Consider the following 17,434-nt stretch of genomic DNA (forward strand, 5'->3'; position numbering starts at 1 on the left):
CATACATCACTTTAATGCTTGTACTTTGCAAATTAAAGCTGTCACCGCACATTGAGCTGCACAATTTAAATGCTGGGCGTACTTCCATTCTCACTCTTCCCTTCATGTAACTGCTTCCCCCATAAAGTCTTTGGTTATAAACTCTGCTAAGAGTGTGTTCCTAAAGTAAAATAAAGTAAAGATCATAAACGTAGGAATCAACGAAAAAACGATCACTTTGGCACATGCCAGCTCTTGGCTAACTGGCTTCCTCTGCAAAGAAACTGCTGTCCGTCTAACCACAGAAACATGTGATAAAAGCCAAATCCGTATCACTGTACAGTGCAGCTAAAACACTATAATCTCATATAGTAACTATATATAATGTGTGATGCTGAGAGAGTTTGGTATCTTTACCATGGTGGAAATATAACTTTGTGCCTGTCTTTCCTCCTCGCTGGGGTCTTATTTGATACCTAGCTTTGAATACATCAGACACCCTCTCCCCTAAACACATAATGTCTCATCACTTTTAATACTATATTGGTCCCAGTGGCTTTGTACTACTGCAAACTTTGCTTTGGTAGACAGGCTATGGTCATTCGGTGGATAGTCTATGATTGATCACTTGGTGGGCGTGCTTTGATTGGTCACTTAGTAGAGAGGCTTCCATTGGTCACTTAGTGGATAGGCTATGGTTGGTCACTTGGAGGAGAGGCTTTGACTGGTCATTCAGTGGATAGTCTATGATTGACCACTTGTGGGCAGGCTTTGATTGGTCACTTAGTAGATAGGCTATGATTGGTCACTTAGTGGACAGGCTATGGTTGGTCACTTGGTTCAGAGGCTATGATTGATCACTTAGTGGACAGGCTATGGTTGGTCACTTGGGGGAGAGGCTTTGATTGTTCACTTGGTGGAGAGGCTATGATTGGTCACTTAGTGGACAGGATATAGTTGGTCACTTGGGGGGAGAGGCTTTGACTCTCGGTGGATAGTCTTTGATTGGTCACTTGGTGGAGAGGCTTCCATTGGTCACTCAGTGGAGCGGCTTTCATTGGTCACTTGGATGAATGGATTTAGCTTCTACTAGTATAGAGCTATATCTATGTACTTAGAATCATTCTAGAAAACAGACCAACAAGGCTACTGGGCATAACTTAAAGTTTTAGAGAGACATAATGGGTTATCTGTAAATTAATTTTTTTTAAAAACATATCTATGCTATTTTAAAAAATATATATTGAGATAAAACATTATAATTAGTTTATGTCATCATTTCATAAGTCTCTCTTCAATATCTTCTGAAGGATGGCCTATAAACCAATTTTGCCCAACAATGCTTTTAAGACGCTTATATATAAGACAGGCCTTTTATTGTTGTGAAGTGCCAATGTTCAATATAGGCCAAACTGTGTTTTTGTTTTAACCAAAAGAACCACTTGATGTACAGGTGCAATTATATGACTCTAACACAGACATAATAGCATAGCCCTGGGATGAGTGCAAACCTGGTGGTGAGGATGTCATTATCATGAAAGGTGTTGAACTCTCTCAGACATTTGGAATCTTTCTCAGAAACTGTTGGTTACCATATGCTCATAGACAGATTATATAGACAGCAAAGTATAGACAGCAAAGTGTTTCTCAATGGGTGTATATTTGGCACATTATATTGCTATGATTTCTTAGGTAATGATCATTGCTTGATAGGAATGGCAATATCTCTATATACACTTCTTCAGGCTGAATATAACAAGTCCTAAGAATATTTGTCAGTCCTGTCTTCACTCACAACACATAAAACTATGGGAAAATCCAGAGAGAGTGCTCAGAAATGGCCCAGTAGACCAATGACCACCAGAAATCGTCCAGCCACTTCTGGCCAACTTCCAACATAAAGTTCAGGAATTAATAGATCAGTTCTGAGCTGTTCCCATGTTCTGTATCACTCTTCACTAGTACCATTATATCACCAGAAAACTAAATATATGTTTTTTTTAGCCCCAACCCAACTCATAGTTCCCATGGCAGATAATTAGACATTAAATACATATAAATTAAATATCATTGCTATGTCTTTACTCTCCACATTTGAGTGGAATTTTATGGGCTTTGATAAATAAATAAAATGAAGTTCGGTGTTGTTGAGCACCTGAAGTCTATCTATCCATGAAAACATCCAAGGTGTTCCATCTCATGGAGAAGGTGCAGTAATATTGTCTTCTTCTGAGCTTAAGGATTCAGGGCTGTAGCTCAGCTGTGCGGTATGCCTCAAGATGTCCGTGCTTCGATCAGGACTGTGAAAGTCTCCATCTTCCTCTTCATCCTCTATATCTTCATTCTGTGTATTTTCAGTTACTATCTTTCCTCCACCTCTTGGTTTGTCTCCTTGGCAGATTGGCCCTTGTTCTTTAGCCTTTCGACTCCGCTTCCATTTCATCCTGCGGTTCTGAAACCAGATTTTTACCTGAAAAGAGTTTTAATAACAGTCACTATCACTTATTCATGCCCAACAGGAAATAAAAATCATATTTAAAGGGAAATGTTTTTTAGTTAAATACATAACACACTTACAAATATGTCTGTATTTTTGTACATTGTAGTGGACATTTAATTTTTTTAGTTTTTGTGCATTGTAGTGGACATTTTATTTTGGTAGTTTTTGTGCATTGTACTGGACATTTTATTTTTGTATTTTTGTGCATTGTAGTGGACATTTTATTTTTGTTCCTTGTAGTGGACATTTAATTTTTGTATTTTTGTGCATTGTAGTGAACCTTTTATTTTTGTATTTTTGTGCATTGTAGTGGACATTTAATTTTTGTATTTTTGTTCCTTGTAGTGGACATTTTATTTTTGTCGGTTTTGTGCATTGTAGTGGACATTTTATTTTTGTATTTTTGTGCATTGTAGTGGACATTTTATTTTTGTATTTTTGTGCATTGTAGGGGACATTTAATTTTTGTAGTTTTGGTGCATTGTAGTGAACATTTTATTTTTGTATTTTTGTGCATTGTAGTGGACATTTTATTTTTGTATTTTTGTTCCTTGTAGTGGACATTTTATTTTTGTATTTTTTTGTGCATTGTAGTGGACATTTTATTTCTGCGTTGCTGTGCACTCTTCTCTAAGGTGTTTATTCCCTACAACTTGATACACAAAAAGATAAATGAGTATGGAGTTTCAGATCCAAAAACGTAATGTCATATATTTGTATTTAAAGGGAAACGCTGGTCACTAACACAACTTATTTAAATGTACCAAAAAGCTTTTTGTTGCATGTTTAAATTAACCACAAATGGGCAAATTTAGAGAAAGAGGACTCCTTTTAGGTAGCCATCAGTGCCTTCTGTGTCTATTGTATCTGTAAAATTCTGTCGCCTGTGTGTGAATGCTCTGCAGCTCTGAGCTTTGGTCGTGGAGAAAATGTTTTTCAATCTGAACACTAGAGGGCACAACCTACTTAAACTAAACACGTCTAGAAAGTGCAAAAGACAAATGTAACCAACATTTTTTGGAAAAGGGCACAAGATTTTCTTAATTTTTTTAGGTGTATCTGGGATATGTATGTTATCAGAATAATGAAAGTCATGTGACCATGTAGGAATCAGAGCCTGTAACCAGGGGGACAGTTGGTGCTGTAACTAACTGAGCTATCTCACATTCTACCACTGACGAACAGAGTAACATAAGGCAGTCAATATTTGTTCCATTCAGCCTTAAGAGAAAAAGACATTGAGCTAAAGTGGTAATAAGGCACTATGTGCAAATTTCAGCAATTCATGTAACTCGTGTAACAACGGTAGACTCTTCATTGAACGATATTAGCTTTAGTGAGCTTTCAGAGAGTGAATTATAAGACAACATCGGGCATTTGTTTTATAACGGTCACCTTGATTTATTTATTAAAACTACCATAATTCTAGATTTTTTTACTAGCTTGCTTAATAATAATTACTCTGTCCACTGTGTACCGCTCTGGACTACAATCGGAACAATGATCCAAAAAGAAGCACATATATATAAATCCAAATTCAATTTGGAACCTTGACTGTGATTTTATGGGGTAACACAGTGCGGACAATGAGGTAGCTCAGCTACACTGGATGAGAGACACTAGGTTTATTCCTGGAATTTTCCAGTTTTATCCCCCTGACGTTGATAGAATGAGTTCCATTGAGTTGGGAAATAGGAACATAAACCAATAAACTTGTATTGGTGGCCATCATGGTACAAAACAGTACATATGTTAGTTTTATTCATGAGGCCTGGTCTAAAGAGCTTGCAATCACACTTTATTGGAAACTGGGTTTCCCTTTTGTTCTCTATTTCTGACTTAACTGTCTATCACCCAGCCTGCTTTTTATGGACAATAACCACATTTGCAGGGCCACGTTTGTAGAACTGCTTGGTAAGTAATATGGTGAATTCACAACAACATATCTGGGGAGTGACCAAAAGAGACTAAGGACATTTATTGCACCCACCTGAGTCTCAGTTAACATGAGAGCAGTCGCCACCTCGAAACGCTTGGGTCGTGATAAATATTTATTAAGTTTAAATTGATTCTCCAGCTCCAGGAGTTGCTGACTGGTGAAGGCGGTTCTGGGCCGTCTGCATTTTCCAATCAGGCCGGGTTGGTTAGAGGCTGGAAAAGTTAAAAAGGAGAACACAGATTATTATTCTGAATCATTATTGGGTTGGACTTCAGATGGAGGTACTTAATGCTATCCTTAAATTTCCCTAGTAGGTTAAGATGTACTTTTTTCATAACTATTTCTTTAAAAAAAAATCTATATAACAATACAATGGTATAATATTATACACAACTGATATTTGTACAGTGCACGTTTTAATAAAACATAAACATTTCATATCAAATATAATAAAATGTTGCCCTTAGACCAGGGAATATTATTTGCAATAGATAACCAGAGAATTAACGTTTGTTGAAGATTAATCAATATACTTTCAGATTCTCCTATTCTTTTGTTTCCTTCCTACGTTTTTCTACACTTAGTTTGTACGATAATTCATGGTTAAAGCTGGACTTTGCAAATGAGCCACCTGTGGCTAGGACAGACATTTAGGAATTTGTGTGTAAAAAAAGGTAAATGATGGAGCATTGGCCTATATAAGTATAAATATATATATAGAGAGAGAGAGAGAGAGTGCTGCCAAATTACCAAATGTGATATTGTATATGTTGTGAGATGAGCATTTATCTGTATTTAAAATGGTCCAATGTTCTGATCTTGGTCATGATGGGCCGCAAGATGTTTTCTAAATAACCTTTGATGTTGGTTTCAGTGAGCCTTCCTCTGAGGAGGATGCTCCACCCAATGTTCTCCTTAGTATAGTTAATTTATTATAGTATATATTTTAGTATTTGTTATACCTCTAATAAATGAGTGAAGAAAAGTTGCATGAAGTGGTAGGTCTTATTAAGCCGAATACACCTGGAATCCTGAGGATCTTTTTATATGTTAAAATATTGCGAATTATATACATCAATTCCGTTAAGTAGGAGGATATATTGATCAAACAGTTTAAAAATGCTTTGTCCAAATTTAATCAAAATCAAAAAATGATCTACTGAGCCGGTGTACACGATGTAGCGAATGGCTGTTTACGACATATTTCTAATTCTGTGTTATTACGCTACCTGCTCTTTGCATTACTAGGTGCGCATGTTTACGTTTGCTACATTGAAAACAAAACAAATTTGATTTACAAAAAAATTAAGTGTGATAAAGAGAAGAAAAATAGAATGGGCAGGAGTGGGGAGAGGAAGTGAAAAGACCCCAAAGTACTATCAAACGAAGCACTATCACATAGTCCTGAGATTTTTGAGTAATTGCTAGTATAATAAATGATATAAAAGTCCAACCAGTGCAACAAATCTAAGAGACTTTGTTTTTAGACATGGCGTGATTTCTGATTCACCCGTCTCAGCTTTCATAGTTCATTTTTTAATTTATCGTGAGCACTCATTTATCATTCCTTCCCGTGTGAGTTTATACCATACAAGGCCTCGGTAGGTTAATCCGAGGAAAGGTCAGAAACAACAAAGAAAGTTTAAAGATAAGTAAGGATCAATTCATCTAATAACCTCATCCATCTCAAATAAAGCAAAGCAGGAATGAAAGGCCTTCATTGCTACACAGCTAACGCACACAATGAGCAGGTACTTAAATCTGCTGCAGCTCTATTGTGAGTCCGCGATTCACACCTAATGATAATATTTACACGGGCAAGCAAATTTCCCCTTCGCAGCCACCTCTGAGCGCTGGTGCACTCTGACCTGCCCCTCTGCGTTCCAGATAACGCTGTGTAAACCATTCTATAAACTGGGTGTCTATCTGTGTTTGTAGACCAATCACTAGTTATTAAGACAGCTGATAAAAACAGCTTGCTAATATTGATTGCCAGAATCTAAAGCACGTATTAATTTATCTTTGCTTTTGGCAGAGTGTTCCCTTTCTGCTGTTCCGCTGGTTTTGAACCTTGGCTTGCGATGTCAGTAGTTCATTTGGGAATGAGTCACTGAAAGGTAAACTGAAGTTTGGGATCAAAGAAATGTTTCCCCAAAACAAATAATTAAATAATGTTTCCTTTGGAAGATTTTTCTATATATGTACATTAGGGATAGAAGGATTATTGGTTCCTCTGATAATTAAAGCCAATATTCTGCATCTGATACCGGTATCGACCTTGTAATTTATCGCTATTACTATTTATCGCGATAACTTACTCATCTCTACCAGTCACCACACACTGTTTTTTGCATCCAGAAACTCTGGCTGGCAACCAATGCGCCACGCCGTGACCTCACGTCACCTCCTCCCTGTGAGTCAGGGAGGTGAGACAGTGAATAATCTACTGTAATGTACTGGGCTGGCTTACTGAGAGTGATAGGAGTGTGATTGCTGTCAGGAATCAAACTTCTATTGGTAACAGCACTGTACATGTTGGGATCCCAACAGGTACTCGCTGCCTGAGAGTGATTGAGTGTGACTGCTGACAGCCATCAGACTCCTATCAGTACCTACTGACATCTCACTATTCCTGAGAATGCAAATCAAACAAATAGAGGCTGCGCACAATGTCGCTATGTGCACAAACAAAGTGCTGCCAACATTTATTGGAGGACAAAATAATAAACAAACGTTTCGGGTACAACCCTTTTTCAATGCACCATGGTGTACCCGAAACGTCTGTTTATTATTCTGTCCTCCAATAAATTTTGGTAGCACTTTGTTTGTGCACATAGCGACATTGTGCGCAGCCTCTATCTGTTTGATTTGTACTGTGGATTGTTTCTGTTTGAGCAGCAGTGAGAGGCTTTGCTGCATTTGTGAGCACTATTTTTTTCTGATGTTTTTTTAGCTATATCTGGATTTTTTTTATCCAGTTCCTCATAACTTGCTTTGTGTGGCCACACTGATAGTTGTCTATTCCTTAGAGTGATAAGAGTGTGATTGCCGTCAGCACGTTCAGTTAATGCCAGATTTATGTATATAATTGTGTTACTTTTTCAAAACTTGGTGGGGGATATTGGCAGCGGCTATCATCAATCGACCCGAAAAAGGCAACCGATAATCTGTCTTGGCATGAGTTCTGAAAAAATTATATCAGTTGATCCCTGCACACATCCACATTCCTCCTAACAGTCCTGGGGAAGGTAGGACAGTCCTGATTTGAGGTTCCTGACAGTTTATCCTGGGTTTGTTCCCCGATTAAACAAACCCAACGTGAGCACATGGTTAAACATGCACACTGTGCAAACTGAGCTGACGACATTCCTTAACGCTTTGTACATGGATACCCTGACTGGGGCTGCTCTCCCAACACCGTCACACCCTGAATTCATACTTTCCACTGTTGGGAGATATGATACAGGGAGAGACAGAAGTCACTGTATTCAAGATAGCAGTTACCCAGAGAGCAGAAGGCTGGGGTGCACCTACATCACGGGTAACATCAGGAAGGTCTGAGAGAATTTCTACAGGTATTAGAATGAACAGAGAATAAACAGCAGAAAAGAAGAAACAGATTGAAGGACTGTACAAAGGATAGATTAGGGTGTTAACATGTCTTATTAGATCAGTCTCTCCATTGTCTATTCTGGTCAAACTTAGATCTTTTTTCCTCTCCTTTTACATCAACCACCATCACTGAAATAATGCTGAAGTTGTACATTGCAGGTTTGTACGCTTCCTGGTCCCCGTGTAAATCATATGATGTCAATGGCATATACTAGTAGAGTATACTGGCAATATTTATCTCAACAAACCCCCAACAAGAGTATTTTGTGGATGTTACTAAACAGAAATATTCACCATTACTAGAAGTGATGTTCTATTATGGAACCATAAAAAATAAATTAAAAAATTCTTTTTTGTATATAGCAAAAAAAAAAAATATGAAACTGAGTGAGCCCATTACATTTTAAAGTTATATAGTTTATTATAACAGCACCGTGTTGCTTTAAATGTATTATCATATCATAGAATGGTGGCCTGTCCCTGGAGCTGAACTCCTTTTTAAAAAATAAATAAATTGCAAACAGCGTCAGGAGCAGAGTACCGAAAATAGAAACAGCAGGACCATACAAAATCTGTGAAATTAACAAATCAACTTCAAAATGAAGACATTTTTGAAGCATATTTTGGTCTCCCCAAACAAATACATTTATTTAAATTTGGATTTTTATTTTTTTGCTAAATATATTTATTTTATTTAAAAATTGCCCATTTTTTTGGAAAAGCAAACCAGAGGCACACAACGCAACAATATATATTTAGGGGTATAAACGCTGAACTCCGAATTGTTGTGTGTTGAAACCCGAATGAGAATATTTAGGATCATCTACTAATTTAGTCCTATTTTGTACCCTTTGGAACTTAATTCACTACAATTTGGAGCTTTGTGAATAAACTGCTTTGAGTGTACAAACAATTACATCTAAAGCAAATATTTTTTTTAAAATTGTGTTGTGAAAACAACTACAACTTAGGAACAAAAAAGATGCTTAATTCTTACACTTACTTAAAAATAAAATAAAAAATACACACAAAAAAAACAAAACAAATTCTAAATATTTGCCAACTGTTAATAACAGACCCACGGTATGATCTAAATTACACCTTTTTGCAAAGTGGAAAACTAAACACTTCTTATCTTCTGTCAATACAATGTACAGAATTAATAAGCGTATTAATAACAGCAAGCTCTGTGTTTGCCGGGAAAACAATAAGACGGGAGACTGTGAGTCTTTGTTCAGCCAATAATTTAATCATTAAACCAAACAGTTTGACTCAGTTTATATTAGTAGCATACATTGCTATGGAATGAAAGAAACATTAATTAAATATTAAACACACTGAATAAATAGATAGCATTGTGTAATGCATGAGATACGTAGAGGGGGAGAGAGATTGATAGATAGATAGATAGAGGATAATTAGATAGATAGATAGATAGATAGAAATGTCAGTGATAGAGAGAGAGAGATATAGATAGATAGATAGATAGATAGACAGACAGATAGATAGACATAGAGATAGATAGATAGATAGATAGATAGATAGATAGATAGATAGAAATGTCAGTGATAGAGAGAGAGAGATATAGATAGATAGATAGATAGATAGATAGATAGATAGACAGACAGATAGATAGACATAGAGATAGATAGATAGATAGATAGAGGATAATTAGATAGATAGATAGATAGATAGAAATGTCAGTGATAGAGAGAGATAGATAGATAGATAGATAGATAGACAGAGAGATAGATAGATAGATAGAGGATAGCTAGCTAGATAGATAGATGGATAGACAGAAATGTCAGTGATAGATAGAGAGATAGAGAGATAGATAGATAGAGGATAGATAGATAGATAGAAATATCAGAGATAGATAGATAGAGGATAGATAGATAGAAATATCAGAGATAGATAGATAGAGGATAGATAGATAGATAGATAGATAGATAGATAGAAATATCCGAGATAGATAGATAGAGGATAGATAGATAGATAGAGGATAGATAGATAGATAGATAGATAGATAGATAGATAGAAATATCAGAGATAGATAGATAGAGGATAGATAGATAGATAGATAGATAGATAGATAGATAGATAGAGTAGCAGAGAGTAAAAGAGAATGAACTGATAGAGACAGACAGAGACAGATACATTCTGCCACACAGTAATGTATTTTTGAAATAAGATTTATAGCTTTGAAATCATTTGGGTTCTGAAATTGGCTATAAATTCTATTATTTATAATATATAGATATATTTTTTAATCCTTTTTAGAATGTATCATTTGTCATAGTTTGTGTGCTGTTAGTTTTTTATAATTTGAAGTACCACTTAGTTATCTCTGAGCATTAGGGATTAGATTTAAGGAATGATATTGGATGATTTAATGCCCCTGAACTCACCCCTTCCTGTTACATCGAGTGCTAGAGAGGTTCAGGACTAACCCTAATCAAGCCGCACAGATCTATCCTCCTTGCTCTTTCATCCCCAATGCAGAGGATGCAGGGCAGAGAGATCTGTGTCACTGTGAGTGCCCCATTACCCCAGAGAAAGAGAGAGATTACCCAGAACATAATGTAGATTAATTACAAAATGAAATGTTGATTTATTTGAGCTTAATATACCCTTTATTATTGCCACATCTTTTACAGGCATTAAACAGATTACTTATCGGGTTACACATGCAGAACAAAGCACACACTACACTCCCTTTAAACAATCCCACAACTAACACACATCCCATGCACACCCCAACCACTAACCCTGCTCACTGGGGTGGGGAGGGAGCTCTTTACAAAGCTTAGTGTACTCTAGAGTAGTTTCTTCCCACAGTTAAAATGTTCCAAAGCCCCTAAGCAAGCCTTGGATCTTCCAGCTATTATTGGTATACAACCACCATCATTCTCAGCCAGCTGAAGGTTGAGTCATTGCCAGTACAGTCATCCTTCATTCCGAATTCTATGCAATGGCTACATCTCACTGCGGATGGCTGGCCATGCTGTTAGTACATGGAATGGAAGCGTTATTTATTTATTAATTGTATACTAGTATTACACACTGGCAGGTATATCAGTAAATGTCGATTGGTTGGCTCACACAGTCCTTGTAATAATGTATCTCGTAGTGTGATGGAAGTAACCTGCATACATTATAATATCGCATAAAGAAAGCACCTCCACTTCTTACATATTAAAGAACTGGTAATCTAGAGGGCATGTCCGTCCTTCTTGCGTTACTCGTAATAGTTCTAGAGAAGTCCTGTTAGACCATAAATCCTTGCTCACTCTAGAACAATGATTCCCAAGCCAAACTCCAGGGAAGAGCTGGCAACATGTGGCCATAGGAACACATGCGAATGAATGTCCCTTTTTGCTCACCAGTCTGTGTCGTTGGTCCTATTCACAAACAATATCTGGGTATGACAGATGGAGAATGCTGGATATGGAGTGATATCATATATCCATGCAACCTCCATCAGTATGACCAGCTCAGCATGACAGAGTATTCACAAAGATCTGTGTTCACCGTGACAGCATTGCCACCAATGTCACATCTCACCCACAGCCACTAGCAAACACCTCCACGCCATACATAATGAAAATAGTCTGGCAGCCAGTACTGCAGGCACCAGTTAAATATCTTAGTGGACCAGTTCAGGCCTGGAGAGATTTGAGACTGTGGGCCACCAGCCCAAGCACAAACCCTTGTAGTGCCAACGTAGCAACGGGCACAGTGCTGGGGTAGAAAGGGGCGCAGTACTGGGTTAGGAAGAGGCACAGTGCCAGGGTAGAAAGCGGCACAGTGTTGGGGTAGCAAGGGGCACAGTGTTGGGGTTGAAAGTGCCAGGGTAGCAAGGGGCATAGTGCCGGGGTAGCAAAGGGGGCAGTACTGGGGTAGGAAGGGCCGCAGTGCCGGGATAGCAAGGGGGGCAGTGCTGGGGTAGTAAGGGGCGCAGTGTCGGGGTAGGAAGGGTGCAGTGTTGGGGTAGAAAGGGCCACAGTGCCAGGGTGGCAAAGGGTGCAATGTTGGGATATTAAGGGGCGCAGTGCCGGAGTAGCAAGGGGGCAGGTGCTGGGGTAGTAAGGGGCACAGTGCGAGGGTAGAAAGGGGCATAGTGTTGGGGTAGCCTGTTAGTGGCCCAGGGGGAAATAGCCATTACAACATTCAAGCCACAACATCAGTTCAGGTTTTGCCAGTATCCCCATTGAGGAATGTCCTCTCCTGAACTGCTGGGAGAGCCTTGAGAACTGCATCTACAAGACAGAGGAGATACAGGAATCTGTGCCAGAGATGGAAACTGGCTTCTCACCGGCTGGGGTGCGAGAAGTTACCTATTCCAGGTTTTAGGATTTACAATCAGGGGCCTCTGATGCCAGGAGCTGACCTCCACCCGGCGATCAGATCTCCACCAGCACCAGCATGGCTGAGGTTTTAAATGGCTCTGTTATTTAGAGCCCGGGCTTTGCAATAAGACAAAGGAAGGAGGAGTTTCATGTTTGTCATGTCCATCACAAAGAAGGCACTTACTGCGTGATTTATGGCCACTGAACCCATTCAGTTTTAATTTATTGAAATGTCCTTGAGAAAGAAACAAATGAAACAAAAGTGCACTAAATGTCAGCTCTTCAGACTGGAAACATCACTCTATTTAATGCATTTCCACCCGCCTCATGTCAGCGCCCTGTGTTACGCGTGGAATTATTGTGCATTCTAGCACTGCGGAGATTTGCTCTATTGGTGGTTTATACTGCCAGGCAACTCCGCATAATTAAATATTATCTGCATGTATTAGAAAAAAAAACAGGATAGGCCCCTTCACTGGACACGGCCCGGTCTCTACGCCGGTGCTGTAATAGGGCAACTTTGGTCGAAGCTGTGAAAGAAAGACTTTGGAGATAAACTGACAAAGTTGCCATCATTTCACACAAGTAGCAATACTTCTAATTCCAAGCATCTAACTTGGTTCTTTAGGTCCAGTACACCGTATGCAATACAAAAATACGGAATGGCAATACTGAGCGGCCACAGGCAGACAGATAAATATTTATTTTAAATTACGTTTAATGTCTGGTGAATCCATAAGAACAACGCCATGTAGGAAGGTGGGGACAGAAAATAGAAAAAAAAGAATGAGGGTCCCCCGAACAACTTCTAACACGATTTGTGATAACCCTTGATTTGTGATAACCCTTTTTAGGTGGGTATTAGATAATACTGATCCAATAGGACCGATGAGTCTAGGCATCCTTGGCCACTCCAGATGTTGTGGACTACATCTGCCTTAATGCTTTGCCATCATTATCGGTGTAAGAGCATTATGGGAGATGTAGTCCACAACATCTGGAGTGGCAAAGATTGTGCCTACCCATGCCATAGACTATGAAATAAATAATGGGTTCCTATCAAGTGGCCACAGTTTGAAAGATCCCCATCTTAGTTGAGTTGCCTTTCATTTAGCATTTCATTTTCCCAGCTAACAGTTTATTTTATTTTTCTTGTAGTTTCCAAATGCTGTTTCTGCGAGAGGTGAGGCAGACTGACTCCATTTTCTTAAAGCATGTGAAATATTTTGAATAATAGTTTATATGTTAATCATTCCTTAAAGAAAGTCTAAGGATCGTTCAGATGGGTTTCCAAAGTGTATGTGTGTTTCCTGATAATTCTGTTAAGTTTTGATTTGTACTTTGAGTCCACACTGTGACGGCACATCAGTAATATCAGTCTGGTGATGAATTAACTTGTTTTATCAGATTCAAAGACAAGCCGAAATCTTCTTCTCCTCACTTCTTGCACAACTTGGTCCGTAATGCAGCAGACGCCAAACCCACTTAGCCAACAAATAGCAAACTTACATTAGATTACGCTTTGACAAAACATATTTGTGAAGCAGTAAATTAACAAAATCGCCAAAACACAGAGAGCAAATAAAATCCACTGACTAAAAGAAAGGTACTCACAAAAGGGACAAAATGTTGGTAATTTAAAACTAACTCAGAATGATTTCCAAATGTTGGGTTAAACAATCGACTTGAAAATAAATCGGAATCCTTCCAGTTTGTCTATTGTGGTCTGTTATTCGATGTTCACGTTAGGGTTTATTATTCGATGTTCACGTTCGGGTTTATTATTCGATGTTCACTTTAGGGTTTATTCGCTAATTTCAGAATTGAATAGAATAGAATAGAACGATGTAGGGTAAAATTGCTCATTTGGAAAAATCCTTCTATAGTCACAGCTTTACTATTTAAAAGTTAATGTTGCCATTTGGATTGTTATTGGATACCACTTTTATTTAGTGATTATATTTATTTTGCATTCTGGAAATGTGCATGCTAGTGAATAATCCAGATAGCGGCTAATTAACATGGTTTACACCGAAATAAATATACAGAATGAATATGGAGCCTGCTGTGGACTTGTAATATACATGCAAAGAATATTAGATTTAATCATGTTAGTGGCACAGTATCCCTCGCAAACTTTCATTTACACACAACTAGGAATTTATGGTGGAAAAATTGTATGTGAATTAGTTAACTCGTATGGTCAGTGTTCACAGAGATCTCCAAGGTGGAGAGACTAACAGGGAGAGGCCACTAAGAGAGTTATTCCAACTTGGGTGCAATTTGTAAAACTGCAAAGAGGATCATGGGAACCTGGTATCACCAAAATGGTGTCACCCTTGACCAGGTCTGGGAGGTATTGGCAAGGTGATTTAATTTTTCTCCGGTGACGAGTTTACTTGTTTTTATTAAAGTTAATAAATGTTTGTATTTTAAACGACGATTTACAATTGATTAAAAATAAACCTGTTCTACCAAACTTTTGTTGGTTTGAGGAGATAATGAATTACTATTTCTTTGTATAAATGAACAAAACAATTATCTGGGTGAGAGAGAGATTATCTGGGTGCACATTTTGGTGTGGGTGGTTGAACTCAATTTTTTTAAAAGTTATTTTTAAGTAAATTTGACCTACACATAAAACATCTGTCATTGTATTAAAAATGCTGGTTATTAATTTCACATATACAAAATAAAACTAAAGGGGTTTATTCACTAAACCATACAATTTAATCTCTATGTGTCTGGGAGTTACGAGAGTTGTAGTCCATGTAGATTATTTTGCTCAGTATTTTGTGTAGAAACAAAGCATAACACACTACAAGCCATGCAGCACACCCCTCAGCCCTCCCCAGGGGCATTAAATCAGACTGTTGACATTAGTTTCAAAGGATTATCAGTGAGGACAAGGGCTGGTTATTGTCTGACTCCCAGGGGCCCTCATTAAAGACAAATGCTCAATTAGAGAAAACTAGATACAATGTGTCAAATCCTCATTCTCCCACAGAGAAACCTTACAATGGGTCTCATGCCACCTACCTGTCAACCTTTTACACAGAGTATGAGGACATACCTTACATAGACAGCAGGGTTTATAAGACCTTCCTGTGACATAAATAGCAGGGGTTCAGTTTATCCTTACACTCAATGTGCACCTACCTGCCCTACAGACTATGGGATGAAATCACTGACATTGGGAATTAATGTCACCAGTCTAACAGAAAGTAAACTTTTTAATAATTTTCTTTTCACATGAGTATCAGACAGTGTAACCTCCACAATGTGCACCTACCTGCCCCATAGGTATCTGCAAAGCTTACAACTTATAGAGGAACTTCACACCTGTTATACCCCAGTGTACCACCTGTACAGACTACTAATTCAATCAGTAACGTCCTACCTTGTATATGGAGTGAGAGGCACCATTCATTCCTTGTTATAGGGTTTTATATTAAGTTTACCATATTTACTGTCCTGCCCCCATATTACCACAGATACCCATCACCTCATTGCCCTCCACCCAGATACCCATCACCCCATTGCCCTCCACCCCGATACCCAACACCCCATTGCCCTCCACTCAGATACCCATCACCCCATTACCCTCCACTCAGATAGCCATCACCTCATTGCCCTACACCCAGATGCCCACCACCCCATTGCCCTCCACTCAGATACCCATCACCCTCCACCTAGATGCCCACCACCCCATTGCCCTCCACTCAGATACCCATCACCCCATTACCCTCCACCCAAATACCCATCACCCTATTGCCCTCCACTCAGATACCCATCACTCCATTGTCCTCCATTCAGATGCCCACCACCCCATTGCCCTCCATCCAGATACCCATTACCGCATTGCCCTCCAACCAGATGCCCATCACCCCCCACCCAGATGACCAGTACTTACAGTGTAGGTCATGTCCTCTGTGCAGGAGAAGTCCAGCCCTCAGCCAGTGCTCCAGGGGCAGTGAGGCTGCCTTGAGGTGGTCGCTCCCAAGAGCAGGGCCCCCAGAGAAGCCGCTGTATTGGAAAGCTGGATGTGGGGCCCCCAGGGTAGGCAGGTGATATAAAGGAGTTGGGTACAGGCTGGGCAGAGGCAGGAAGCCAGCCTTGGGAAACAGCTGAGCCAGTGAGGCTGACTGAGACATTTGGTGCTCTCTGCTCTGGTGGGGTAACAGAAGGGGGCGCTCCTCCGCCAGTAGGGCATCAATCCTGAACCTCTGAGAGTTTTCCATGATCTTCTGCATTGGGTCTGCCTGACCTGGGGTATCTGTGATGTAAGGGGTATCTTCAGTAGCAATGACTTTACTGCCCCAGAGGACCCACACTTGTTCCTGTCCCACAATGTGTTGTGAGGTGAGTGGCCCTTGGAGTGTGGTAAGTGGCTATCTGGCTAAAGTCTCTTTCTAGTACTAAATCCAGCGGGTGTTGGGATCCTGACACCTGTGGATGAAGGTTACCTTCTCTGTGAGCATTGCTGGACCTGTGATAGTCTCTGTCTGCCAAATATCCCCCTTCAGGTATAATGGGACCACCTTCCCCAGCATCAGGTGACCCCCTGTCTGATGTTTCAGGCCCCCTTTAGTGGCAGCACATGCTGTGAGGTGACCCCTTTCCTCCCTCCTTGGGCTGTGGAAATCTTGTCTTCTCTTCTGTGTCTGAGTCCTTCTCACCCACTTTCATCTCCTGTTTCCTTGTCTGCTCTCCTGCTGCTGCCTGGTCCTCAATGGCTCCAAATAGTTATCTCACCCCTCACCCTCCACTACTGTCCCTGATAAGTGGCAACAACTCATTTCACTAATTAAGTCATTAGACTCTCATTTCAAACCAGCCCTCTCAGAATAGGACCCAACCAGTTCCTGCTGTGTGAAGAGAGGGTGTGAATATTCACTGGGAGGCTGTCTGTGCTCTCTATGGGACTCTGACATCATTGTTTGAAGAACACAGAGCTCCCATCAGCTAATTAATGGACCCTCTGAGAGCCTGTGTCACCCAGGGCAAAGGTCACATCAATAGGGTCCTAAAACCAAGACCCCTTACACTTAAACT

General features: G+C 39.5%; 1 protein-coding gene across 1 annotated transcript; it reads right to left on the bottom strand.

The window, feature by feature from the left end:
• Positions 1-1,217: 1,217 nt before the first annotated feature.
• LOC134570630 (motor neuron and pancreas homeobox protein 1-like) lies at positions 1,218-16,791 on the bottom strand. The gene is made up of 3 exons (XM_063428556.1): positions 16,293-16,791; positions 4,470-4,630; positions 1,218-2,449 (listed from the first exon to the last, which is right to left on the bottom strand). Exons 1-3 carry the CDS (start codon positions 16,630-16,632, stop codon positions 2,177-2,179), a joined length of 774 nt encoding a protein of 257 aa, XP_063284626.1. The 5' UTR covers positions 16,633-16,791; the 3' UTR covers positions 1,218-2,176.
• Positions 16,792-17,434: the final 643 nt, after the last annotated feature.

The sequence above is a fragment of the Pelobates fuscus genome, chromosome 8, assembly GCF_036172605.1.
Source record: "Pelobates fuscus isolate aPelFus1 chromosome 8, aPelFus1.pri, whole genome shotgun sequence".
Classification (NCBI taxonomy): Eukaryota; Metazoa; Chordata; class Amphibia; order Anura; family Pelobatidae; genus Pelobates; species Pelobates fuscus.

What these genes read in the sequence shown, in the direction of transcription:
- LOC134570630 (XM_063428556.1), bottom strand. Translation starts at nt 16,632, where the DNA reads ATGCAGAAGATCATGGAAAACTCTCAGAGGTTCAGGATTGATGCCCTA. An exon ending in CAGAGGACATGACCTACACT is followed by an intron (nt 4,631 to 16,292) that starts GTAAGTACTGGT and finishes TAACTTTTCCAG; the next exon opens with CCTCTAACCAACCCGGCCTG. An exon ending in TCATGTTAACTGAGACTCAG is followed by an intron (nt 2,450 to 4,469) that starts GTGGGTGCAATA and finishes AACTCTTTTCAG; the next exon opens with GTAAAAATCTGGTTTCAGAA.